Source organism: Trypanosoma melophagium, assembly GCF_022059095.1.
Source record: "Trypanosoma melophagium isolate St. Kilda chromosome Unknown ctg1segment0, whole genome shotgun sequence".
Lineage (NCBI taxonomy): Eukaryota > Euglenozoa > Kinetoplastea > Trypanosomatida > Trypanosomatidae > Trypanosoma > Trypanosoma melophagium.
This window is the reverse complement of record NW_027125132.1, coordinates 437257-463855: the sequence shown is the minus strand read 5'-3', so window position 1 is coordinate 463855 and position 26599 is coordinate 437257. Positions and strand designations below refer to the sequence as shown.

General features: G+C 40.3%; 15 protein-coding genes across 16 annotated transcripts; 11 read left to right on the top strand and 4 right to left on the bottom strand.

The window, feature by feature from the left end:
• Positions 1-162: 162 nt before the first annotated feature.
• Positions 163-549, top strand: LSM04_003259 (uncharacterized protein; the record flags this gene model as incomplete). The annotated part of the gene is made up of 1 exon (XM_067335363.1): positions 163-549. One exon carries the CDS (start codon positions 163-165, stop codon positions 547-549), a length of 387 nt encoding a protein of 128 aa, XP_067195099.1.
• A 420-nt stretch (positions 550-969) lies between these two features.
• Positions 970-1863, top strand: LSM04_005993 (Pex19 protein; the record flags this gene model as incomplete). The annotated part of the gene is made up of 1 exon (XM_067335362.1): positions 970-1863. One exon carries the CDS (start codon positions 970-972, stop codon positions 1861-1863), a length of 894 nt encoding a protein of 297 aa, XP_067195268.1.
• Positions 1864-2436: 573 nt separating this feature from the next.
• LSM04_002147 (ATPase) lies at positions 2437-3516 on the top strand (the record flags this gene model as incomplete). The annotated part of the gene is made up of 1 exon (XM_067335361.1): positions 2437-3516. One exon carries the CDS (start codon positions 2437-2439, stop codon positions 3514-3516), a length of 1080 nt encoding a protein of 359 aa, XP_067195038.1.
• Positions 3517-3832: 316 nt separating this feature from the next.
• Positions 3833-6430, top strand: LSM04_000110 (uncharacterized protein; the record flags this gene model as incomplete). Its single annotated transcript, XM_067335360.1, has 1 exon — positions 3833-6430. The coding sequence occupies one exon, from the start codon at positions 3833-3835 to the stop codon at positions 6428-6430; it is 2598 nt and encodes an 865-aa protein (XP_067194916.1).
• Positions 6431-6960: 530 nt separating this feature from the next.
• LSM04_007431 (uncharacterized protein) lies at positions 6961-7185 on the bottom strand (the record flags this gene model as incomplete). Its single annotated transcript, XM_067335359.1, has 1 exon — positions 6961-7185. The coding sequence occupies one exon, from the start codon at positions 7183-7185 to the stop codon at positions 6961-6963; it is 225 nt and encodes a 74-aa protein (XP_067195352.1).
• A 74-nt stretch (positions 7186-7259) lies between these two features.
• LSM04_005871 (uncharacterized protein) lies at positions 7260-7469 on the bottom strand (the record flags this gene model as incomplete). Its single annotated transcript, XM_067335357.1, has 1 exon — positions 7260-7469. The coding sequence occupies one exon, from the start codon at positions 7467-7469 to the stop codon at positions 7260-7262; it is 210 nt and encodes a 69-aa protein (XP_067195257.1).
• A 209-nt stretch (positions 7470-7678) lies between these two features.
• Positions 7679-7903, bottom strand: LSM04_005860 (uncharacterized protein; the record flags this gene model as incomplete). The annotated part of the gene is made up of 1 exon (XM_067335356.1): positions 7679-7903. The coding sequence occupies one exon, from the start codon at positions 7901-7903 to the stop codon at positions 7679-7681; it is 225 nt and encodes a 74-aa protein (XP_067195256.1).
• Positions 7904-7979: 76 nt separating this feature from the next.
• Positions 7980-8189, bottom strand: LSM04_008426 (uncharacterized protein; the record flags this gene model as incomplete). Its single annotated transcript, XM_067335355.1, has 1 exon — positions 7980-8189. The coding sequence occupies one exon, from the start codon at positions 8187-8189 to the stop codon at positions 7980-7982; it is 210 nt and encodes a 69-aa protein (XP_067195414.1).
• A 223-nt stretch (positions 8190-8412) lies between these two features.
• Positions 8413-9642, top strand: LSM04_005190 (Cys/Met metabolism; the record flags this gene model as incomplete). The annotated part of the gene is made up of 1 exon (XM_067335354.1): positions 8413-9642. The coding sequence occupies one exon, from the start codon at positions 8413-8415 to the stop codon at positions 9640-9642; it is 1230 nt and encodes a 409-aa protein (XP_067195207.1).
• A 710-nt stretch (positions 9643-10352) lies between these two features.
• On the top strand, positions 10353-10844 carry LSM04_007093 (Thioredoxin domain; the record flags this gene model as incomplete). Its single annotated transcript, XM_067335353.1, has 1 exon — positions 10353-10844. One exon carries the CDS (start codon positions 10353-10355, stop codon positions 10842-10844), a length of 492 nt encoding a protein of 163 aa, XP_067195333.1.
• Positions 10845-12060: 1216 nt separating this feature from the next.
• Positions 12061-14064, top strand: LSM04_000477 (EF-hand domain; the record flags this gene model as incomplete). The annotated part of the gene is made up of 1 exon (XM_067335352.1): positions 12061-14064. One exon carries the CDS (start codon positions 12061-12063, stop codon positions 14062-14064), a length of 2004 nt encoding a protein of 667 aa, XP_067194940.1.
• Positions 14065-16015: 1951 nt separating this feature from the next.
• LSM04_009624 (uncharacterized protein) lies at positions 16016-17746 on the top strand (the record flags this gene model as incomplete). The annotated part of the gene is made up of 1 exon (XM_067335351.1): positions 16016-17746. The coding sequence occupies one exon, from the start codon at positions 16016-16018 to the stop codon at positions 17744-17746; it is 1731 nt and encodes a 576-aa protein (XP_067195491.1).
• A 1047-nt stretch (positions 17747-18793) lies between these two features.
• LSM04_003957 (Histidine phosphatase superfamily) lies at positions 18794-20158 on the top strand (the record flags this gene model as incomplete). The annotated part of the gene is made up of 1 exon (XM_067335350.1): positions 18794-20158. One exon carries the CDS (start codon positions 18794-18796, stop codon positions 20156-20158), a length of 1365 nt encoding a protein of 454 aa, XP_067195142.1.
• A 681-nt stretch (positions 20159-20839) lies between these two features.
• LSM04_006091 (uncharacterized protein) lies at positions 20840-21469 on the top strand (the record flags this gene model as incomplete). The annotated part of the gene is made up of 1 exon (XM_067335349.1): positions 20840-21469. The coding sequence occupies one exon, from the start codon at positions 20840-20842 to the stop codon at positions 21467-21469; it is 630 nt and encodes a 209-aa protein (XP_067195274.1).
• Positions 21470-22308: 839 nt separating this feature from the next.
• Positions 22309-26463, top strand: LSM04_009520 (uncharacterized protein; the record flags this gene model as incomplete). 2 transcript variants are annotated; one of them, XM_067335347.1, is made up of 2 exons in its annotated part: positions 22309-24919; positions 25017-25024. In XM_067335347.1, 2 exons carry the CDS (start codon positions 22309-22311, stop codon positions 25022-25024), a joined length of 2619 nt encoding a protein of 872 aa, XP_067195487.1. The 2 variants fall into 2 exon arrangements, with proteins under 2 accessions (XP_067195487.1, XP_067195488.1); XM_067335348.1 differs by having other exon boundaries at positions 22309-26463.
• Positions 26464-26599: the final 136 nt, after the last annotated feature.

The window sequence follows — 26599 nt, the reverse complement described above, 5'->3', positions numbered from 1 at the left end:
TTGAACTTGATGTTATATTATTGCATGTTCCCCTTTAATTGAAAGAGAACTGCTGATGCTTTCTTTTTTTTCGTTCGTTTATGTGTTTTTGATTTCTTTTTTCGTTGTAAAGGTGTTAGGAATAAGGGTTGTGCTGAATATTTTACATCTCCTTATTTTCCAATGAGTGGGGCTTTGGATGGAACTGGAGCCGGTGAGGAGTGGGCTGAAGACAATGGTTTTTTTCAGGAGTTTGCAAAAGAGGTTAGTAGTGGTATTTCACAGCGCAAGCGCAACCGTCAGGCTCATCTAAAGGATCAGGAGCAGCTTGAAGCCGTCTTATTAGCAGCGGCCGCAGAGGATGAAGTGACACGAAAGGAACGCGCCGAGGAAGCACGTCGACAGATAGCAGCAAAGGTGCTTGCTAGGGCGAGCCCACGGGAAGTGCAACAGGCCTTGAAGAAGGCAAAGAAGAGTGCCGTGATGCGTGGAAGAGAAACAGAAGGAAAGGATCAACGAGCGACGGCCCCCGTACAGAATAAAAAGGGACAGAAACAAAGGCGACGGTGAAGAAATTTTTTTTGCTTCTAAATTCCTTTGTAATCCTTTTTTCGTTTGTTTGTTTGTTTTCGTTGTTGTTATTCTTGGTATTTCTGTAGCTTTTACCTGTAATGTCAAACAATTAACGAAAATGTTTAAACGAATATTATAGTGTGTATGGTTATCTGGATGTGTGCGTTTTGTGTACTCGCACTCAGATATTTTTGAGAAAGCCTTCTATGATTTTCTTCTTATTCTTATTTTTCAACTCGACACTTCGTTTTTTTTTTTTTTCCTTTTCCTCTCTAAACTTCTTGAACTTATTCCCTTATCTTAATCCTTTCTTTGTTTCGGATAGAGGTCCGAGAAGCAAATAACAATATTAATAGGGGAAGAAGTAAGGGTAAGACAACAAAAGAAATTATACAATAGTAAAGTGAGTTAAATATTATGTCACACACTAACAACGAAGAAGATGATCTTGATAACCTCCTTGATGAATGCATGAACACAATGGACGAACAGGAACGACGCCATGAGGAAGAGGTAAAAGTACGTGATGCAGCACGCGAGGCAGAGTTAGAGAAGGTTCTCTCATCAACTGATGAAGGTGAAATGATGCGCATGTTTCAGTCTCTTTTAAATGGTGATGAGAATGGTGGAGATCCAGAGGCCCTTCTAGAAAAATTAAAGACAGAAATAACGAATATAACTTCCATCATTGATAATGTATCAGATGTAACTGAAGAGGAACGTAGTGCTCTTGCACAGGTTCGACAAATGTTGGGTTCACTACCAGATATGGAAAATGTTCTACAGAACCCTGCAAATGGTGAAACGACAGGAAATCAGGAGGTGAATGAGGAAGAACTTGCAAAAGCATTCAAAAGCTGTATGGAAAGCATAGAGCAGGTGAACGCTACTGCTAAAACCACTGAAGGTGCTGCACCAACATCTGGGAATGCTTCAAATTCTCCTAATGCTGCTACATCCTCTTCTACTGAGGCAATAGGAAATAATGGTGGAGATCCAATGTCTTCCTTAACAGGAATGTTCCTTGATGTACTGCTTGATCCACAACTGTTAGAACCGCTGAAATTAATGCGTGAGGCGTATCCACACTGGTTAAGTAGGAATGAAAGCTCTACTTCAACAGAAGACTTGGAACGTTATAAGAAACAGTACAATCTTACAGTTACCATCTGTGATTTTCTAGCTGAAGGGCCAATTGATCGTAATGATGATGAAAAAGTTAACCAAATGGTTTCACTTATGCACGAATTTTCTTCATTGGCACCACTGCCACCTGGCCTTAATGAGATTTCTCTTGAGTCGACGCAGTAAAGTAGTTTAAATAATAATAATAATAATAATAATAATAACGGAAGCCAAGTGTTTGATTTTTGGAAACGAAACAAGAGACAAAGAAGCTGAAGAAAAGAAATATAAAAAGAACAAAGTGGAGAATTAGTGGTGATTTTTCGCTTGGATTCAACCATTGATAACCACCAGGTTTTTTTGTGGGTAGGAGAGGGTGATGGGGGAAAAGTTTTTAATTTCTTCCTACCCATGTACATTAAAACTTTTCATGTTGTGAAACTATAAAGGGACTAACTTTCTTCTGTACAGGATACAGTATTCATTTTTTACGTATCTTTTTATTAATGTTGCTCTCTCTCTATCTATCTCTCTTTTTTTTTTTTTGCGCTGTCTGTTTGTGTGTGTGTGTGTGTGTTTGTTTTTTGTGTTGATGGAGTGAGAGTTGGGATCTCTCTTTTTTCTTTTTTCAGTCCTCGCGTTACATTGTGGATTTTTCTTACTCTAGATTCACATTCTTCATACGTTACCTAGGAAGGAAAAGGAAACGAAGAGGGTGTGGTATACTACTACTACTCTTATTCCTACTTTTTTTCTAAAATGACGGCGAATGACGGGCGAAGCTCTAATGGTCACACAGCGAAGAATGGAGCCCTACCATGGGTCGAAAAATATCGTCCCACTACACTTGATGAAGTAGTGGCACATGATGATATTCTTTCTACCACACGACGACTCATAGATAGTGGTAGTATGCCTCATCTTCTCTTTTATGGACCCCCGGGTACAGGAAAGACAACTACTATTAAAGCATGCGCTTACCATTTATTTGGAAAAGAGCGTATTCGTGCAAATGTACTTGAGATGAATGCATCTGATGATCGTGGAATTGATGTCGTACGTCAACAAGTACGAGAATTTGCCAGCACGAGTTCTATTTTTTTCACAGCTGCTACTGCTTCTGGTAGTTCATCTGTTCCTTCGGCTTTCAAATTGGTTATTCTTGATGAAGCGGATCAAATGTCTAGTGATGCCCAAGCAGCATTGCGACGTATCATAGAAAAGTACACCAAAAATGTACGTTTTTGTATTCTATGCAATCATATTAATAAAATTATTCCTGCCTTACAGTCCCGATGTACTCGTTTTCGTTTCGCACCTGTTAAGAAAGCAGCTATGCTTCCTCGTTTACGGTTTGTGGTTCAAGAAGAAGGTATACCTTTTACAAATGAAGGACTTACTGCTGCTTTTCGATTAAGCAACGGTGATTTACGGCGATGTCTTAATACCATGCAAGCCTCAGCTATGTCAACAGGGGAGGTAACAGAGGAGTCAGTGTATCGAGTCACAGGTAATCCCACACCGGCTGATGTTCGGGGTATAGTGGAGGACATGCTAGCGCACGATTTTTCACAATCATGGGAAAAAGTACAGCAGACTGTTTCAGAGAAAGGAGTTTCAACTACAGATTTGGTGAGAGAAATACACCATATTGTAATGGCAATGGATCTGCCACAAGAATGCAAATGCTTTCTACTTATCAAATTAGCCGACGTGGAGTACTACGCGGCAGGCGGTGCCAAAGATAGTACAAGTATTGCTGGTATTCTTGGTGCATTCCAGTTGGTGAAGGAGGCGTTAACACAAGGTAAAAATGTGTTTGGACTCGCTCGCTGCTGAGAGCAGAAGGAGAAAATAGAGTTCAGTGGTAAAGAAGAGTAACGAAACAGAATTTCTTGCACCAATAAATTGTCTTCGCTGTGTTACAGCGATGTGAATTTACTTTATATAACATTTTCTTACTCTTAATCATACTTGTTATGATGTTGTTTCTATTTTTTTTTTCGTGGTTTTCTTAAATAAAGAAAAATAATAATTGAAAGTAATAAAAAAAATAAAACAAGAAAAAAAAAACCATTTACTATTATTAGAATAGACAAATCACACCCTATTATTCTACTAGGAATTTTTGTATGAATAATAGTAAGAAGTATAGATGAGTTCAAGCGATGATGAATGGCGAAATCCACCAACATTTAATTCGTGGAGAAATACTACTAGCGGAGGTCGAGGTGGTGAAGATGCATTATTGGCAGCAAGAAGGGCTGCTGCACAGCGACAGCGTGAAGAAGCATCTCAACGCACTGGATCAGACCAACAATTAACACAATCACTTGCACCTGCTCTAGTCGTACAATCGCATAAGCGTGAACAAAAGGGACAACAACAACAAACACAACAACAAAAGGAACAAGAAGTTGGAATAACTGAAGAAAATCTAGAGACCCTGCGTCGTGAACTAGAAGCAAAGAAAAAAGTATTAGCATCTTCAAAAGAGAAGGAAAATGCACTGAGAGATAAATGGCGAGCACAAAAGGCGCAGCGATCTGCAGAAATTGCACAACTTGATATGAATATTCGTCGTCAGCAAGATGCAATCGAAGAAATGAAATCTGCAGCAGAACGTGAAGTGCTTGTAATAGAAGATGAGCAGCAACAACAACTGAAAGAAGAACGTGTAAAAATAGAGACGGCTATTCGAGAAGAGTATGAACCATTGATAGAAGCTAAACGTGCTCAGCTTGAAGAATTAAAGGAAAAGGAGGCTAAACTACAGGCGGAATTGAATGCTGGTGACAGTGTCAAGGATTTGGTTAACAAGTGTATTGGTAGTGCTCTTAGTACTATTTTACAGCGTGTGGATGACATGTTTGCGGCTAACACATCAGAAACAAACGATTGGGAGACAGAACTAAAGCGTCTTGTACGACGGGAAGTACGCTCATCATTCGCTGTTACTACTGATAGTGAGGCTCAGCGGGAACGTGAAGATTATCAGAAATATTTTAAAGATACACTTGAATTTTGGCGTAAAGCTGAAGAAGAAGAAAGAGAATATGTTCTTAAGATAGATGAACAACTTTTGTTAGACTTACAGTCCATGGTACATGACGATCTTAACCGGCTTCAACATGAAGAGATGAGTATGGAAGAATTATATGTGGAATCACGCGAAGCTTGGGCAGCACAACATCAAGAGATGCTTAAGCGTGAGATGGAAGCAGCAATGAATAGGCGTGCTGCTGAGTTTGAAGAGCAAAGAACATTACGTCATCAGTTGCATCTTGAGCGTATGAAGGCTATAGAAGCGAAACAGCGAGATATGATAGAGAAACAACGTTGGTTTCATGAAAAACAAATGACACTATTGCGTGAACAACGTGCAAAGGAGGAACAGATTGCTGAGTTGCGTGTTGGTACAATGGCAGCAACAGAAGCAGATGTCTCACGTTCCATTGAGGAATTTAATCGCACAGTGCAGGCGGTAGAAGGCCTTTTGGAACGATTAAAAGAGTACAAGTCTGTTGTAGAAGATGGTCGCTCAGCTCTTGACTGTGACCAACGTCGTATTTTAGAATCCCGTGAGGCTACCCTATCCATGCTGCAAGATGTCGTTACAAAACAAACGGTGTCTGTGAGTGAGGAGCATAACGCACTATCAGCGACCTTAAGTAAACTTGAGACGGTGCGCCACAGTGTGCGGCAGCATCTAGAAGAAGAGCGGCTCTGGATGGGGCAGCAGCAAGCGCGGTTTGCGCAGGGAAAGGCCGACTGGGAACGGGAGTACCGTCGCTGGCGGCGGGCGGTGGAGGAGGAGCGGTGCCATGTACGAGAACGCTTTGGTGGGGCCCTCTCGGCCCTGCGGGAGGCGGCGGAGGCCCTCGCTGAGGAGTCGCGGGGCCTTGAGGCGGACCGGACGGCACTGGCGGCGGGGCTCGACGGGGCCCGAGCGGCGCTGGAGGCGGAGGGGACGGCGCTGCGGGAGCGGGCGGATGGACTCCGGCGGCGGGGGGAGGCGCTGTCTGAGAAGCTCACGGTACTGCAAGAACGGGGGGCGGGGGTCCGGGCGGCGGGACAACAGCTTCAGCGTGAACGAGCGGCAATTGTGGAGGCACGAGAGGGACTCCGTCGCGAGGCCGATGATCTTCGCCACGCACACCACTGCCTGCAACTCATGCGGGGTCAGCTACACAACGCAAATGTGGAGCAACAGACAAATGCCATGCAGTACGACCTACGAGCAGCAAAGAACACCAGACGGCAGTTACAGAAGGAACAGGCCGCAGACGAGCAACAGCCACCACGGCAAGCTCCAGTCACATCCATAACACCTTCACATAAACGCATAGCTATACCGTCAACTTCACAAAACACGAACCGTCTACCACTACGCGTTCTTACAGAACTCCGTGAGATGCTTGGAAAACAAAAGAAGCACCAACACAACGTCAGATGGGATACCCAAGGCCCCCGTGTACCGGTAACGAATCTAGGATTTGACTTCAATAATAATACAGAACGTGGAGAAGGTTCACCTCATAATAGGGCAAAAACAGACAACTTCACTCAACCAAAGCAACAAAAACAACAACCAGAAGGTAAAGCAAGACACAATCGAGGCACTTATGTTGATTCTGTAGATCCTTCAAGAGATACATCTTCACATATATATGAGTCTTCGAACAACTTCACCTATCTTATCCCATTCTCTGACACGGAATCGACACAAACTTCATTTCAAACCTCAGCATAGAGATAGTACAACAGTTTAAACCGTGCAAATCCATGACAATTCCTATTGTAATAAATACTACAAAAATAAAACGAAGCTCAATAAATTTTGAGCAGAATATAATAATTAACAATAACTACATGCCTGACTTAAAATTATATCTTATCTACTTGCTAATACATTCATTCACTTTTCATTAAAATCTTTACAAGGCAAAACTTAGTAAAACAAAAAAAAGGAAGAAAAAAAACGATGGATATACCCTTTTGTGACGCTAATGATGCACAAAACTCGATATTCAGGTAAAGTAATAACAAGAGTTACTGATTGAGACAACATCATGCACCACTCTGAAGAGCGTCTGCTACACACACCCTCTTAACATCTACACAAGCACAACGCGCCCCCTCCCATGTGATGCTACAATGAGACATACAAAAGCACAGTTTGAACTGACACACGCAGATGAGACTGTCACTTACCAGTCTGATTGGGAATGCGCAGATGCAGGCACGCAGATACAGAGACATATACGGATACACACATGTCCCTCAAGCACAATTTACACGGAGCCATGCTGGTTTATATCCCGTACTGATGGTCTCCGCCAGTGTTGTGCAAGAAGTAACTGGCTCACTGGGACATACACACAGCCTGTTATGATGCGATAACGCACTTCGTAGGGTAAAATCTGACGCCGACCGTGACGCCTCGAAGCTCTGGTGTGTGGCGGTACACTGTCGCCACTGCGGTGGTGGCAGCGGCCACCCATGCATTGTCTGAACTCGGCTGCTGTGTCCCCCTTTCTTTCTCTCTCTCTCTCTCTCTCCAACTCCCATCCTTTACACCACTAAGGTGGTGAGGAACAAGAAGTGTCTTCAGGTAATGTAGTAGCTGTTGATCCCATCAGTACTGCAGGTTCAAGAGGCACGAGATACAGCAACACCCCACGGTCCTTTGTGAGGTACCCCCTACCCTGCCCTTGTGTGACGCTAATGATGCACAAAACTCGATATTCAGGTAAAGTAATAACAAGAGTTACTGATTGAGACAACATCATGCACCACTCTGAAGAGCGTCTGCTACGCACACCCTCTTAACATCTACACAAGCACAACGCGCCCCCTCCCATGTGATGCTACAATGAGACATACAAAAGCACAGTTTGAACTGACACACGCAGATGAGACTGTCACTTACCAGTCTGATTGGGAATGCGCAGATGCAGGCACGCAGATACAGAGACATATGCGGATACACACATGTCCCTCAAGCACAATTTACACGGAGCCATGCTGGTTTATATCCCGTACTGATGGTCTCCGCCAGTGTTGTGCAAGAAGTAACTGGCTCACTGGGACATACACACAGCCTGTTATGATGCGATAACGCACTTCGTAGGGTAAAATCTGACGCCGACCGTGACGCCTCGAAGCTCTGGTGTGTGGCGGTACACTGTCGCCACTGCGGTGGTGGCAGCGGCCACCCATGCATTGTCTGAACTCGGCTGCTGTGTCCCCCTTTCTTTCTCTCTCTCTCTCTCTCTCTCCAACTCCCATCCTTTACACCACTAAGGTGGTGAGGAACAAGAAGTGTCTTCAGGTAATGTAGTAGCTGTTGATCCCATCAGTACTGCAGGTTCAAGAGGCACGAGATACAGCAACACCCCACGGTCCTTTGTGAGGTACCCCCTACCCTGCCCTTGTGTGACGCTAATGATGCACAAAACTCGATATTCAGGTAAAGTAATAACAAGAGTTACTGATTGAGACAACATCATGCACCACTCTGAAGAGCGTCTGCTACGCACACCCTCTTAACATCTACACAAGCACAACGCGCCCCCTCCCATGTGATGCTACAATGAGACGTACAAAAGCACAGTTTGAACTGACACACGCAGATTTGAATTTCTCGTACTTTTTATAATAATTTTTATTTCTTTTCTTTTTTTGCTTGTTTTATTAGAATACCACATCGAGGTTTTTTCCTTTCACAGCATTATGTCGGCTAAACAGCATTTAATATCTGATTTTACAGAGGGGTCTGGATCATGGGTTGAACAATCACAGGGTTTTGACACTTTACTCGTTCATGGTGGAGTTAAACCGGATCCTGTAACTGGTGCTATTTTGACTCCGGTTTATCAGAGTACTACATTTGTGCAAGAATCTATTAATAAATATCAACGTAAAGGGTACAGTTATACTCGCAGTGCTAATCCCACCGTTACCGCCCTGGAGAATAAACTTTGTTCTATTGAAAATGGTGATTTTGCTACTGTTTATAGCACTGGAATGGCTGCTACTACTACCGCTATTTCTGCTTTTATGAGTGCTGGTGATCATGCAATTGTTACGGATTGCAGTTATGGTGGTACTAACCGTGCTTGTCGTGTCTTCTTTTCTCGTCTAGGAATGGAATTTTCTTTTGTTGATATGCGTGATTTGAAGAATGTTGAGGCAGCTGTTAAACCTAATACGAAGTTGGTCATTTCTGAATCTCCAGCTAATCCGACGCTCAATTTGATTGACATTGCTGAACTATCAAATTTTTGCAAGAGCAAGGGTATCATTCACATGTGCGATAGCACATTTGCTACACCGTTTATTATGCGAGCACTTGACTTAGGTGCAGATGTAACACTTGTCAGCACAACTAAGTTTGTGGATGGACACGACATGACTGTTGGTGGTGCTCTTGTTACGAAAAGGAAAGATCTTGATGACAAGGTAAGACTGACACAGAATATTCTTGGTAATGCCATGTCTCCTTTTGTGGCATATCTTCAACTGCAGACTGTGAAGACGATGTCACTGCGTGTGGCGCGGCAGAGTGAGAATGCGCAGCGGGTGGCAGAATTCCTCGCCACACATCCCGCAGTAGAACGAGTGGTGTACCCTGGTCTCGCAAACTTTCCACAGAAGGCCCTCGCTGATCGTCAACACGCTCATAATCGTCATGGTGGAATGTTGTGGTTTGAGGTCCGTGGTGGGACCGCGGCGGGGAGGAAATTGATGGACACAGTGCAGCGGCCATGGTCTCTCTGTGAGAACCTCGGTGCCACGGAGAGTATCATCACCTGCCCATCTGTCATGACACACGCAAACATGACAACGGAGGATCGCTTGAAGGTTGGTATCACTGACGGTTTTGTAAGGGTGTCTTGTGGTATTGAGGATGCAGAGGATTTAATCGCAGCACTCAAGAAGGCACTTGACGCACTGAATTAATATTTCTCGCTTGCATTCATGTCTGGAGATAATCAGTAAATTACTTTATTTGATGACGAATCTAAAAAAAAAAAAAAAAAATAATAATAATAATAATAATAATAATAATAATAATAATAATAATAATATATTAGTATTTTGGTATATATCTTTACCAACACGAATGGTAACACTCAGGAAAGAAGTAAAATGCAAAAGTAGGTAGAGAAGATAATTAGCAAATGAGAAAAAAAGAAAGGATTATTGATAGGGAAATCAGGTTTGCAATGAAAATGTGAGAGCGTTAAGGCTATATGGCCAATTTTGAGAAATGAACCAATGGGGCTAAATTGTAAAAATGAGATTCTGTTTTCTTTTTCTTTTGTTTTGTTTTTGTTTTTGCTTGTTTGTTATTTGTATATAACAAACTATAGATATATAAGCTATGAGATAAGGGAAAATATCAGGTTTTTCAGTTTTGATGATCTGAAATGCTCAACTGCTGTTTTTGTTAGTCGGTACTTGTGAATTCTTTTTATTTTTCGTACTTCGTCACTCGGCTACGAATGATTTTTGTTTAGCACTACTGAGTCTTTCTCTGAGGCAATATATTAGATAATTTCTTTTTCTCTTTCCCCCCCCCCCTCTCTCTCTCTCTTTTTTTTTTGTTTTCATGCTTTTTTTTTGTATTTTGTTACCTGTACAAGGAGTAGAAAGGAGAAGAACGCAGTATGCCTCCTAAGAGGCGGTCATCGTCTAAAAAAAAGGCCCCGCCACCACCACCGCCTGTTATTCTTTATGCAACAAAAAAAGATGAATTTGACACTTTGGTGTTACAGCACCGTGGAAGTTGCTTGGTTGCTGTTGTAACACCATTTTGTAATCGTTGCACACGTACTGTTATGCCTTTTTTGGAAAAGCTTAACTCAGAACGGCCACCTTTGTTAGCAACTCAAAATATAGTGGTGATCACCGCTGGTGAAGAATCAGCGGAATTGTGCCGGTCTCTTGAGGTTGTTTCAGTCCCATTCTTCTCCGCCTACTCATATGGTAAAAAGATTCATTTTTTTTCTGGTGATAACGTGGAGAAGGCCCTATTGATTGCGAAGTTAGCAGCGCAACAAGCTGAGGTAGATGCAAAGGAAGCATCTGCACTAGCAGCCGAAAATGAGTCTAAGACCGCTGGAGAAGTTAATACGGAGGCTGCAACAGCGGTACAATAGTGGGAAAGTTGAATTTTTGTATTTTCCACTTTTCATTGATTATGATACTCTGTGACTGTGTATGCAATGTGGTAGAAAAGAATTGTGATGTAAGCAAATGGAATAGAAAAAAGAAGTTTTTTGTTTTTTTCTTTGTATATCCACAGTTGTTCTCTGAGGAAACATGGTAAGAATAAAATAAGAGATGGATATTTTGTGTGTGTATATGTGTCTCTGTGTGTGACAGAATGGTTATATGAACGTGCTATTTTTCTATTCTTTTTTATTTTATCTTTTTTGATACCGTAGCGAAGGATAGAGTATTAGGGTTTTCTTCTAGAAGCTGGTTTTTTTCGACAGGAGACAAAAGTGGTTGCATTGCTCGGCCTGGATAATATAGAAAAGGCAGTAGCGGTAGCACATCCTCCCGTGAACCAGCGGGGATTGGCCATAGGTTCTTGTTTACCTCATTTCGTTGCCTTTGTTTTTTTTTTTTTTCTTTTCTTCGTATAGAGCATACGAACACAACTAGATTCAGAGACGGAGGTATACACGAGAAGCCACATAAGAAATTGCAAGGGAGAGGACCACTAAGAGTTTAAAGAGAGGTTTCTTAAGAGAAAAAAAAAGGTGGGACAGGTAAAAATAAGAGGGTAAAAAGCGACAAGAAAAAAATCGGAATCGATTCAGAGGTACGGGTACAGAGTTATCTTCTCTTTGACTCAGTTATTTCTGTCTCGGGAAATTTTTTTTCAAACATTTCCCCTTTTTTTTTGCTTTTAGTTTTTCTTCTTGCCTTATCGGCTTGGTCTTTCTGTTCCTTCCTTTCGTCACTTTTTCTGTTTTGTTATTGGGCATTTGCTTCCTGGTGGAGGCGAAGTAAAAACGACGACGAGGATTTCCAAAAAAAAAGAAGTAAAGCAAAAAAATAGCTTAGAGAGGCGGATAAACGTGTGAGTGGAGTTTCTTTTTAAACCAAATTGAAAGTAATCAGGGAAGGGAAACGAAACAAAAAAAAAAAAGAAAGATAGTTTGAGGACGTCATCGGCTGTATCTCTGTAGAAACAACTAAAAGAGAACGAGAAAGAAAGAGAGAGAGGGAGTGTGTGTGTGTGTGTGTGTGTGTGTGTGTGTGTGTGTTTGTGTTTACGAGTGTATCAGTGACACTGCAAGTTTCGAGGAGTTTCAAGTTGAACTGATTACTTTTGATCTAACTAAGTGTGGGACGATATTTGTGATGACGTCTTTGAGCTACCATCAACGCAATACGCAGGCTGTTAAGGTGATTCTTTCTGAGCTCTATGTCACCTGGGCCACCAGTGATGCTGGTATGCTGGAGATTCAAAAGGCTGTAGAGGAGCTCCTCACTGCGGCGCAGAAGCAGCGGCACTCCAACGGCGGCACCCCGGCAGATTCCCTCTCCGCTTCCGCCTCTCAATCGCAATCGCAGTCTCAATCTCAATTAGAATTACAGCTCCAGCGACTGGGGGAAGTGCAGCCCGCCCAATACACCGATCCACACGGACGGAGCGTCTCTCCGCCGCCCTCCCCGCCGGGCCGCCCCCGCCGCCGTTCCTCCGATGATACACCCCGCACCCCGAGCCCCGTGCAGGCTGGGCGCTTCTTCGGCGTCGACGAGTTGGACTTCCCATACCGCGCGGGATCACCCGGAGGCGCCAGTCCCGCTCCCTCGCCGGGATCACAGCATCACACAAGGCCCGTCGTGGACCCCATGGCTCCCGTCCCGCATGTTGGTAGCAGTAGTAATAGCAACAGTGTCTCACCGCCAGGGCCGCACTCCCTCGGTATTCCTAGTCTCGACACAAACATTAACACCGCTATGGTAGCAGGGGATGTGTTTACGGCACTAGAGACATCTAATCTAGCGGCAAGTGTAACGCAGTCACAGAGATTTGTGCACTCATCAGGTAGTTTCGCTTCAATGCCACCAGAAAATGTTCAACGTGCAACAATTAATGATATTCCAATATTTTATAGTACAGCAGATACGAAAGGTGTTCGAAAAATGCTTCCAGAAGCGGAAGAAGAAGCGTTAAGGAATTTCTTTGCTATTAAAGGTTCTTCAGTTAACCGAAAGGTCTTATCAGGATCTACCTTACCTATTGACACAACTAAAACCGTGCGAAAAGGTCAGTTTGGAAAACTTTGTCAAGATGTTTTTAAAGTACCAACATGGATGAAAGATGCACTTTTTCGTCGTATAGCTCTTGCTTCAGGTACTACAGAATCGGTAGCTCTTACTTATGACCAGATATCAAAATTTTATTACAATGTTTTTGGTTATCTTACAGTAAATCGTCGCCTTTTTGAATTGATTCGATCTGATTCTAAAGCTGAGTATTTGACTCTTCAAAATTTTAAAGATACTGTTCGTTATTTAGTAGATTCCCACCCTGGATTAGAGTTTCTTAAGCAACCAGAGTTTCAGGAGTATTACTGTCGTACAGTAGCTATTCGTATTATGTACACATTAGAGAGACAACAAAGTGGCCGTATAACTTGGTTTGAATTTGACCGAAGTGATTTACCTGAAGTAATGCAAGAAGTAGATGAAAAAGATGTAAATCTCGTACTTCAGTACTTTTCCTATGAACATTTTTATGTATTGTACTGTAAATTCTGGGAGTTAGACACAGATCGTGATCAGCTTGTTGGATTTGATGATTTATGCAAGTATGGTCAAGGATCTATTTGTATGTCTATAATAAAGCGTGTAGTAGAGGGTGCCGGACGACCACTAACTTCAGGTGAGCCAGGAAAACTTGATTTTGAAGATTTTGTCTACTTTTGTCTTTCTGAAGAAGACAAAAATAGTAATCCAGCTGTGTATTATTGGTTTAGAGTTCTCGACGTTGATGGTGATGGTATTCTTAGTGGTTATGAACTCTATGAGTTTTACCAAGAGAATCATCAACGTTTTCTAGAATATGCAGAGAGTCCAGATGGAGACCTTTCATATGCTGATATGATGTGTCAGATGATTGATATGCTTGGATTTGGTCGTGTGAAAGATAACGAGATTGGTTTAACTCTTAGTGATCTACGTGCATGCCCTACTCCATCTAACTTTTTTAATATGGTGTTTAATGCTCCCAAGTTTATGCTATTTGAGCATCGTGATCCTTTCTCGGAACACCAACAGAAGCTGAAACCGGAAAAAACGGATTGGGATCGCTTTGCACGTGCTGAATATGACCGCATGGCAAGTGAGGCTCAGTAAATGATAGAATAAGACAATGAAGAAAGGGCGAGTGATGAAATGTGGAATGAGGGAAATACTAGAAAAAAAAGAGAGAAGAAAGAGAAAGAAAGGGGAGGGGGAGTAAAGCAGTAGTAGTTTTACAAAAGGAGAATCAGGTAAAGAGAGCGGAAGGGATTGATATAGCATATGTAACGATTCTACGAGAAGTGCAAACAGCAGCATCAGCAACAAGGAAGCAAGCGATAGAAGCAGTGTGTTCTGATATGTGCACATATTTGTTGTTATTTTCAACGTAATTCCTTTTTTTTTTTTTTTTGCACATTCATTGCTATCTATTAGGCTCGTAATTATCGCATATTTATTATTTTACATTATCCCCTTTTGTTGTTGTTGTTTATTGCTGTTATTATTTGTTTATAACACCAATATCCAATTTTTTTCTCCCTTACTCCATCGCCGTTAGCTTTTTCATTGTTTCTTTTTTTTGTTGTGTGTATGTGTTTTTTTGTTTGTTTGTTTGTTTCTCCTCCCCATTTTCTTGTTGTCTTTTGAGAATGGGTGTACCTCTTCGTATACGTATGTGTGTGTGTGTGTGTGTGCTTGTTGTCATCAAATCCAAATCATTCTTTTCATCTTTACACGTCTATTATCAATATGTGTGTACATCTCATCAATTGTTTATTGTTTTCGCTGCATACATGCGGTCTGATGTGGATAGAGACCAGGAATGCATACAATGAAACAATTGGGCTCTGATGTCTTTCCGTTTCTTGTGGTAGCATGAAGAGAAAAAACTAAGAAACTGTATCGTAATGCTTTGTGTGTGCGTGTTTTATTTTATTTTGTTATTATTATTATTGTTGTTTCCCAAAGAGATATCTATTGTTGTTTCTATTTTTTGTTTTTCTCTTCTTTTCTTTTATTATCACAAGCACCCTTAAAAGTCGAAGCAAAGGGAATTGCATTTAAACAAATTACCAAAGAAAAAAGACAATACCACCAGTAACAACAACAACAGAAAGAAATCAACTCTCAGAAGAATTAAAATAGCCTACAGGTTGAAATACTTTTTTTTCTTTCTTTTCGATTTCTGTTTTTTTTTTTTTTTATTTCGTTAATATTACTATTGTTCTTAAACGTAGAGAGAGAGAGAGAGAGAAAGAGGAAACAATACGTATATTCAGCTACAAAGTGGGGTACTTCAGGTGCATTGAAAAGAAGTCTTCTATTCAAGGCGACTAAAACAGAAAAACGACAAAAAGAGAAAGAAGAAAGGCAAGAGAAGAAGAAAAAGGAAGAAACAGCATCATCAACATCAGCAGAAGGAAATATCTCAATAGTTCCCGGATAGGACGAAAAACGAGAGGGGTTTGGGTATATTTAATTTAATTCATAAAATACCCTTATTTTTCTTTCTTTTCACTTTCTTTACTTATTTTCACTGCCTTATTTTCCCCCTAATTCTCATTTTTATTTACTTTTCTTTTTCCTACCTTGCGCCATTATCACCTCGCATTCTCTTTATTGTGTCATAACAGCCATTATTTTTCTTCTTTCTTCCCGCCTCTGTGTGTGAAGAAGGAAAGAAAGGACCGTCTTGAGAAGGAAGAAGGGAAAAAACGCTGAGGAATCTGAAGCTCATATAATATATTATTATTATTATTATTATTATTATTATTATTATTATTATTATTGCTATTAATCAAACTCTGTGTTCATCACAGCGAGTAAAGTGAGACAAGCACCATAGCTTATTACAAAGAGAAAAAGAAAAAAGGGTAGGGTAAAGGATTTGTGATACCCATCCTGTTTTCTGAAATAGAGAAAGGGAATTTTTTTTCGATTTTTGGAGGAGAATTGGGAAGGTGTGGTACGTGAAGTAACACAAATTTGACATTTCGTTCGTTAGTGACACAACCCCTTTCTGAAGAAAAAAATTAAATAAAACCTTGGAAGAAGAGTAACAGCAATGACGAAGAAACAAGGGCTTCACTCATTGGAGTTAAAAGCTCTTAGTGTTCCTTCTTCACTTCGATTTATGCTGGGTGTGGAGTATGATGTTGTATACTGTGTTACTGAAGCAGGTAACCGTCGTCCTTGTACAATTCGATTTCCTGTTGTTGCAACTACATTTCGGAAATTATTGGAATTATGTGCGGAACGCTTCAGTCTGGAATGTGCACATCACGAAGATCATTCTATCCTCTCTGGAACAGCAATGATGCCTACTCTACGGTATATTGATTATATACCTGGAGCTTTACATGTTCAGGAGATGTTGGAATGCCTTGGTGTTAAACCGTCTTCATCTGCTAAACACGATGGAAATTCTACACATGACTTTGTTGCATCCTTTATTGATTACAGTGAATACCGTACAGATGCCTCTTTAACCGATGTGCACGGGGTTGGGTTTTACTTAACGCTGGATTATGGTCTCTCTACTGCAACTCACAGTCATCTTGTAGAGATACAGTTTCATAAGGGATGTTCTACAGATGAAGCATTAAGGGAGTTTGGCGAGTTTAGTGGGTGGAATAAATTTGATTTGCGTTTTTATGATGAAAATGACAAAAATGCAGGTGGAATTGTGGTAATGCCGTCTATTCAAGATGCATGTGATTTATTTGAAAAATATGAAGATGAAGATTCAGATGATGAAGGTGAACTACTACAATTTCTGCTTCGACCTGTTTCACCACTTGTACAGGTACCCTCTGTAGAGGATTCCGCTTTAAAAAAGTTGCGTGATCAACACTGGGGTGAAATCGAAAAACACTGGGAACGTTTCCCAAGATGGCGTAACTGTGTAGTGGTCTCCAATCTTTACGAATCTGCCTCTCTTGAAGAAACACTTGTTTTCTTTGATGGACTTCCCATTACTGCCTCCTCCTTGGTAGAAGATTATTCACCTGCACGAAGACGACGTGTTTTTGTAACATTTGCTACTTCAGATGCTGCTAAAAAAGCGCTTTTACTGGATGGTAGAAGTACAAAAGGAAAAACGCTGCGTGTGCAGGTGTCACCCCCTTATATTGATGAAAGCAGACGAGGAAGAGTTGTGGGAAGTCATTCTACTTCACCTTCTGATGATATGGTACGACGCAAAGAGTCTCAACATCGTACGGTCTCTTCTAGTCCACCGGTACAAGATAAACGTGATGTTAGTACTGGTGCCACCTATGATACCTCCACCCATCACAGCAGAGATCGAAATAGTAGCAAACGCGAACACGATGATAAACGCTGGAATACCCATGGACAAGTGAATAGCACCCCCATCATCGCCGCATCCCCTGGCGGGATAGAAAACGTGAGCCCCTCGAACATTCCCGCACACACCGCCCCCTCCTCCGCGGCGCTGCCGTCCCCCCTCTGCAACACCCCACCCGTCGCCTCGACGATGAACGCCAACGCGAAGGAGTTCGTCCCCTCCACCGCCTTCCACCCCCACCCCGCCTCCCCGGAGCTCTATCCGTCTCCGATGCTCGTGCCGTACGTCGACGACCAAATCCCCCCACCGCCCGCCTACGCCGCCGTCGGCATGCCGCGCCAAATGAACAGCGTGCACAGGAGCCCGCGATTGGCGGCCGCACCGCCGCCGTACACAGCACCACCGTCGTACGCCGTCGCCACACAGGTGTTACATATCGTCACACAAACACCGCCATCACCATCACCACCACCACCGCCTGTGTGATGGGGTGGTAGGGTAGAGGTAGTGAGGAAGAAAAAGAGAAAAGAAGAAACAAAAAAAAAAAACAAAAAAAAGGAAAGAAAAAACGGTTATTGAGAGAAGTACTTAACAGAGGAAGGATAAGCAATGGAATGGATGATCAGAAAAATGGAAGGAACAAGGGGGGAAAAAGAAAAAAGAAGACACGATGAAAAGTACTAAGGTGGGAAAAGGAAAAAACTTACCTATGCCTTTCTAGTTATTTAATGAAAAAGGAGAGGGATACCTTTATAGAAAAAAAGTCAGTTAGGCAGTAATATCTCTTAACGCAGGGAGCCGCAACGAAGGGAAGTAAAAAAAAAAAACAAGCTGGAAGGGTGGGTATGGGAAGGTAAAGAAAAGAAATGTACAAAGGGGATTTGATTTCCTTATTGCAATAAATGATTATGATGGGTGGTTTCCACCACGCACGGTGCAGATTCTTTATTTTCCTTTCGGTGAAATGCGTGCCGCGCTGTGGTGTTTTTTTTTTTTTTTTTGTTTGTTTGTTTATTTAGTCTCTGTGTGTCCCTGTTTTTGCACTATATCTAAAGTTTCTCTCTAAGAAAGTTTCTTTAGATGTGAAGAGTATTTAAGATCCCTTGCCAACCTATTTACGTGTTTGTCTTTACCTCTTTTTTTTTCTCCTTCCTTTCTGTTGCGTGCTGATGTTATCTTTTGTTTTCTTCATTCATTGATCCTCTGATTAATTTTATTCAAGCTTAATACAAACTGAGTATGGGAAGTGAAACTGAACAGTAATATATATATATATATATATATATATATATATATATATATATATATATATATAGGAGGGAAGAAGGGAAAAAGGAGACTTTCAACTAGGCAAGAATCTTAATGCTTTTTTGTTCCCTCATTTCTGTTGACTTTTCTTTTCTCTCTTGTATTTTAAAGTTATTATTAACACTATTAAAACCAAATAGATCGTGAAAGTGTATACTTGAAAGGAAACACAGTGGGCGAAACAAAAAACAAAGCAAACACATTAAGGAATTAGTGAAAAAGTACATGTCAATGGAGAACAATAAGTTACGAGTTAATGATCAAAACAATAGTACGACTTTATCACGTATTGTGGTTGTGATGCGTCATGGAGAACGTCGTGATGGGGCAGTAGATGCACCACCTGAAGTTGATCCACCATTGACAGAGTACGGTGTATCTCAGGTTGAAAAGGTTGCTGAAAGACTTCGTATCATGATGGGTACAAAACGAGTTAAGAAAATTCTCTTGCTTGTTTCACCTTTTCTTCGAACTATACAGACAGCTCAAGAATTGCAACGTTGTGGTATTGGTAGTTCTACTCCACTAATCATTGATAATACCCTTTGTGAAGTGTATGGCCCAACACGAATAAAAAGTGGAACTCCACCTTTATTACCTGAACGAGTAGTGAAAAGTGGGTGTGGTGAGTTGCCTAATTGGGGTGAATCTATTGAAATGGCATCGCATCGTTTCGTAGATAGTTTAAATCGCAATATTCTTCGTTACCCAGATAAACACCTTTTATTCGTAACTCACGGTGATGCTATTGGTGCAATTTTAAACTCTTTCTACCCTATGCGTACAGTATATGAAGCGGAATACCTTTCATTTATTGCTTTAAGAATGGGTAACATAAATGTTAATGGTGCAGGAAACGATTGTTATGAACTAATCGGATCTAACGGAGTACAGTGGTTGTTGGATGGACCTGAAAGTTCTAAGAAAGAATCATCTGTGATAGAAGTAAATGGTATTTCAGGTTCTGGTCATAGCAAAACTAGTAATACTGGAGACCCTCACGGAGTTGCTATAGCTACATGTGGTTATGCTCATACAGATTTTAGTCGTTATATGGTTGGTGAAGATGCTTTAACCCCTGAAACGGATCATGTAGTAAATGATGATAAACTTAATTTAGTTGATATTATTCTTGTTGTTTTGACCGTGGTATCACAATGTTTTACCTTTTTTACATGGTCAAATAGAGTTGATGCAGCTGTATATGTCACAACAGTAGTTATAGTGGAATTATTTCTATTTATTCCAAAAGTATGCCCTTCACGGTTCCCTTTTTTAACTACTATTTCTACTTCAATGAATGGTTATTCTAAAGCCTGTGAGTCTCAAAGTGCGTTGCTTGGGTATACCAGAGGAAACTTATCCGTAATGGATATCCTTCTAAAGTGGTGTGCGATAGCTGTTAAAGCGCTTCTCATATTCGTTTTCAGTGTCGCATTCGCTTTTATTGTGAACATTTTCCTAAAACAAAGTTTCAATATGCTGCATTCTTATAAAATGTTCTTCACAACAATCACAAACGCCTTGGTCTACTTTTTTTTCTGGACCTTCAATATTCTTCGTGGAAGCCATGAAGTCAGTCGTTTGTGAGCGACTGAATCTGGCGTTTTTTTTGTTTTGTGTGTGTATGTGAAAAGATTATTATAGAGATTGGAATACACAAATACTTTTTTTTGTGTATTTCCCATTTTCTTTTTTTTTCTTCTTCACTACGTGGTATTCTGTGTCTAATGTGTATATGTATGGGAAGGAAGGTGGTTTTACCAGTTATTTCTAGATGGATAACATTAAATCAATCGGCTGCGGTTTTTTTTTTTTTTTTGCTTCACAATGTGTAATGAATATTTGACCTCAGCGATGGTGTTTGACTTCCTGGGAAATCAGTTTGCCACAGATTAATTCAATAAATATATTGCTAAAGTGACGTACATCAATCATTATTTTGCTTCAAAAAAATTTTTCCCAGGGAAATTGAGTCAATAAATGATAATTTCCATAGTTTTCTTATTTTTGTCTTTTCTCATATACAAACTCTCGGATATTGTAGAGGTTATGTCTCTTATTTCTCCACTTTGATTATCTCTCTTTCTCTCTCAATCCCCCTATGTGTTTTTTCCTTTTTATTTATTTGTGTGTATATATACGAATATATATTTACCCTATTGCATCCTTATTACAATAGGATTACTGTAAATAAACATATACATAAAATATAATATATAAATAATATATATATATATATATATATATATATAGTATATTGTGTGTAGCATGTCTTCACAGATGCCAACATCAATTAGTGCAGAGCAGCGCGCTAATCGGGCAGCTGAGGAATTGGCGTCGCGTGTGGCACAACGCTCCACATTGTCAAGTAACGCCGCCCCATTTGTTCCCTCCTTTCTTCAGAACCCCGCGCAAAGAACAAACACAAACACATCAATAACAACAACAACAGCAACAGCAAAAACAGGAACAGAGGGTTCAGAGCTGCAAGTGAAATCTGCAGAGGGCAAAATGATGATGACGCGGGATGAAGGTTTCGCCGATGAATTGCAGGAACTGTACGATAACGCCGGAACACACACGCAGTTGCCGTCGGCCTCCAGTGTGGCTGCCACTATGGCCGTGGCCGCCACCGCACTGAAAACCTTTGGAGACATGACGGAAGAAGAATTACAACTGTTGGAGGAGTACTTGTGGGATCCAGCACAGGGCGGGGAAGATATGGAGGACGACGAGGATCGTCTTTTTGTTAATCAAGATGATGGAATGCGACCGGATGAGGAGGAATGGCTTATTGAACAAATGATAGAAACCGATGTGGTAGCAAGCAAGAAGAAAACACAACAAGTGCAGCAAAAGGTAGTGGAAGCCGAGCAGAATGTACCACTCAATTCGTGATGAACTCAAGGTTTTTTTTTTTTTGAGTTCTACGCAAAAGTGAAGAAAGAAAAAAAAAGCGAAGAAGAAGGAAAGCAAAACGAAAATGCACATTTATTGGAGTTGAAGACGGGGATGCAAAAGTGAAGGAAACGCCGGAGCGATTGATGATGTGTCAATAAGAACATCGGATTAGATGGGACTTGTGTGACCTTGTCTTTTTTTTTTTCTGCAGGTACAGAACGGAATCCTAAAAGGGGAATTCTCTGCCTCAACACACTTTCTTTCTTTTATGGCGAGAGCAATCAGAGAAGGATGATTGTTTTCTTCTAGTGACTGTTTTTTTTTTCTCCGTATTTGTATCTGCAAATAAAAGCTCTTTTCCTTTTATCCACTCCCCAAATGCCCAAGAAAACTGTATTTACTTGTTTTTTTTTATTGTTATTGTTCTTTTGACCTTTCTCCTTTCCTTTATTATTATTATTATTATTATTATTATTATTATTATTATTATTATTATTATTATTATTATTATTATTATTTTCTTGTTTCTTGTTTTTTTCGTTAATACAGGGAGAAAGGGGTGAAGTAGGCGGCTCCCGAAAATAACAGTAATAAGAAGAAAACGTGGAGGAGAACACGAGAGGGTGGGGAGTTGTATCCTTACCCTCCCGTAGATTTATTTCCTTTATTTTTTCTTTCTGCCACATAGAGAGTGGGCCTGAGAAAAAAATAAAAATAAAAATAAGAAAATAAAAAAAATAAAAGAGAAGGAAAATCATTAGGGTTTAAAGTGTAGTTTTCTTGAGAGCGCTTTAATCACAGGAGAAAAAAGAGCAGCCCCCTCTCCAGACGTCGCCATGACGCAGAGGTCCATGTCAGAAGTCTCTTCAAATTTTTCAGACTTTCCGAATGCAGGCAGTCCTCTTTGTAATTTGGCGGTGAACTTATCGTCTTTGGATAGGCAGAGTCTTCCACCGCCCCGTGGTGAGACTGTACCACCTGATAGAATTATTCCTTTTGATAGAAATGATGCGGATTCTGCTGTGCGAAATAAACACTCTGTCTCATCCGTATTTTCATCACCGCATAGTCTTTTGCCGTTGAGAGATGAGGAAAGAGGTAATCTGGAGATGGATATCAATATACCGCGACATAGAAGTCAAAGAGGAGTTAAAGACATGAATAGCGAAAAACATACTGATAAGGTAAACCAGGAACACCAGCATCATCGTGAAAATGTACAACGATTCTTCAGAGTTATTACTTCACTAGATGTGAATGCATCTCCTAGTTTTACACAGTGTGTACAGGAGGAGTCTATGGGACTTCAACGTCGACTATCTGATAATAGTTCTGCTTTCCCTGCCTTTCCTCCACAATCTCCACTTCTTTCAAATGTATTTCCCCGAACTCCTTCTGCTGTTGCCTCATCTAATGGACCTCTTCCATCTATTATGGTTCCTGGTGGCGGTATGGAGTTACCACCATCAACCCCAGCGTGGAATTTGGTGTACACGCCAACATCACGATATTCCGGTACACACAGCGCCGCACCTCTTACACCAGCGGAAATTCGAGAAGAAGTGGAAGTTCCTAACGTAGCATTTACTCTTTTGGATTATGCAATGCAACGCTCAAAACCTTACATTCCGGCAAGTTCAGTAAAGGTTCAATTGATTGTATTTCTTGGAGCAGTTGCTGTGCTTCCATTTCTTCTTGTTGTTTTTCTTTTTGGAATGCATTATTGGGCTACTCATAGGTTGATAACAGCTCTTGGAAATAGTCCCGTTATGGTTCGTGTAGGTGGAGGTACTTGTGGAGATGATTTTTATAAACTTACACAAGGTAAGGGTGGATCTATGCCTAAGGAAGCCTTTATACTTATGATAGGTATTTTATTAGCCTTTGTTATACTTGTTGTAGGAGGTATTTTTTTTCTTTGTGTGGTGCATTGGCGTTATGTATTTTCACCCTATCTACAGGTTCTTGATTTTATACGAGCTGCAACACCAGAACTTTCTAAAATCGACGCACTCACACCTGAACAATTGGAAAAGGCTCCTAAACCTTTATTATCTTTATATTTTTGGCGAAACGAGAAGAAACAGTCTGTGATTACTCAATTAGCTGATAAAGTAGTGATATTAGGTAATTCGTTACAAGAGTTAAAACGTTATGTTCCATACAAAGAGAGAAGTATTTTCGGTAATATTATCCTAAATTCGCAAAATCGTGAAGCTACAGTATCTGTTCAGATAAGTGATAAACATAGTGATTCTCGTTCTCAACGTTCACGACGTTTTCGTGATCCCTCATCAGGACCGGCTTCTCCACGTGAGGATGGTGTTTCTGTTACTTTTTCTCTTACCAATCCCCTTGTAATAGATAACACACATCATCATCGCAATAATAGTACCAGCAATATAGCTCTTGCTAATTTGCGAAGAGAAAATTTAACTATCAATGCTGGTAGTCCAGAAATGGAGGAGTCAAATATTATTCTTGAATCACGAAACACAGCGGCGGAAGATGTAGAAAATTCAATCTCTCCTTCACGACGAAGGGTTGTGTTTACTTCACGCCAGATATCACCTAATTTTGCTGGTTCTTCAAATTCTGCCATGACAGAAATGCTTGACTATGGTAGATCGTTACGAATTTCTACAATTAAGGAACAAACATTTTCAGAGAGTTGTGAAACTAGAAGTATAGTGGCAACCGATTTTGGATACAGTATACAACAAGTTACCTTTTTAGTTTGTCGTTTATTTTTACCAAAAATAGACTTGAAATCAAATGATAAGGAAAAACAGAAAACTGCAGCGGAGATACAGGAAATGTCTAGAAGATTTTTAAAGGTTGTTCTTCGAGTAGCAAAAGAAGAAAATGGAGTTCCATGTGATGTACGTTTGGATTCTGCTATCATAACTTTTCTTACACCTTCAGGTCCAAATTCTGTTAATCTTGTACATCCAAGTAGTTGTGCCTTTAGGATCGTATCAGAATTAGCTATGCTAGAATTACATTGGTCAAATATATCATCAACTCCATTTGTTTGGGGTGTCGCAATGCATTTGAGTAGGTTTGTAATTGGTCTTTGTACTACAGGTACTCGTAATATTACAGTATTATACAGTGAAGAAGTTAAACTTGCTTATCGTGTAGCAGAACTATGTCATGTTTTTAATATTCCTTTTTTGATGTTTCAATCATGTTATAATGTATTTCGTGTATGTGTGGTAGCAGTTCCAGTAGATGTAATCCGAAGGGATACACCTAATGGAAAAGTTTTCAATTATTTATACAGTCCAAAATCCTTTGGAGATGAGGAAGAGGTTGATAAAAAACGTGCACTTTATGCACCTATAATGGAAGCTTTTGGTTTAATGTGTGAAAGGAATTTTACAGAGGCTTTTAAAAAACTTGAAGGACTTTTGGATTTGGATAACAGTGTAAGTAGATTACAACGTCTTTGTGTGTCTTTTGCACATCTTGAAAAAGAAGGAAAACTGGATACACTTTTTCCACATGAGGCACGATACTCACGTGAGGAACCAAAATGGAGTTCTGTAGAATTTTATGCAAAAGAATTCTTACAAAACTACAATCTACAACAGCAACTGGAACAGCAAATTGATCAAAATGAAGGTTCTCATAACTCTACCTATACATATCCTTATATTGAAAGAAATGATATAAGTTTTGTAAGGAGTGAATTAACAGATGAGACTCGATCAGCTATTACTCCAGTACGATCTGGAACTACTGATGCTATAACAGTTTCTCAAGGTGATCAATTAATTCTTCCTGCATTTAGTATTACGATGCCACCATCTCTTGCTACACAAAGTAGTGGTTATATACATGATAGTGAAATTCCAACATTAGCATTTGTACAAGGTCCATCTCTATATGCTGAAAATATGGATATACGAGAAATTAATAGTCGACATTTTCATAAGGAATTACATGTGTCTGCTCTTTGCTCAGAGGGTGAAATTGAAAGTGAAGGAAGTTATAGACATGGTACTGATATAAATGATGATATGTTTGGAAGTCGAGATGGGGAAGAAGATGAAGAAAGGAGAGATAGTAGTGTTGGTGGAATTGGTACATTGGATTTTGATTTATATGAACCCATTGGAAAAGGATCATTTGGTACTATTTATCGAGGTATATTATCTGATGGTACATTTGTGGCTATTAAAAAGTTAAATGTTCCTGATAAAGATAAGGAAAATCCATGGATTCAAAGCTCAAGATCTGAAGTTGAAATGCTAGCAGGTTTACGTCATGAAAACATCGTTCGTTATATTGGAAGTGCTTTTAAGTATGGATCATTATGTATCATTACAGAATTAGTACCTGGGGGTTCTCTTGCACAACTTGTTAAAACATTTCATACACTCCCACCGGATACCATTAGAATTTATACGGGTAATATTCTTCTTGGCCTTCAATACCTTCATGAGCGTCAAATTGTTCATCGCGATATATCTCCAAATAATGTTCTTGTAAGTATAGATGGAGTGTGTAAATTAAGTGATTTTGGAGGGGCAGTAGAATGTGCCATGCAATCAACAGCGTTGGGTTGTGATTTACCATTAAATGGTGCTCATACGAGTATTACTGGACAAGAAACCATGATAGTTCCGGCTTCAGATGTGAGATTATCTTCAACAGGAACTGTACTACACAAGGATTGCTTTGGAACACCCGCTTGTATGTCCCCGGAAGCCTGCTCTGGTGTAGTGGATCCAAAGAACGATATTTGGTCTTTAGGCATTACATTGTATTTTTGTTTCTCCGGTCGTTATCCATGGCCTGCTGCGGAGATGAAAGATCCTGTCTCGTTAATTGAAAAAATTCGAGGTGGACTTCTTACAACTGATATAGTCAGTGATACGATGGATGCTCAGGCTGTAGACTTTATTAAACTCTGTTTAAAGAAGAATGCGAGTGAGCGTCCAACTGCCAAGGAACTTATGTTTCATGCTTTTATGGTGGATTAACCATATACAACTAACTGTGTTTGAGGAGAACAAAAAAAAAAAGAAAAGGAGATTCAGAGTTGTAATATTGCCTTTATTTGTGTCGTATGTTTGTTTGTTTTTTGTTTGTCGATAGTTTTTGTTCATAAAGATGACT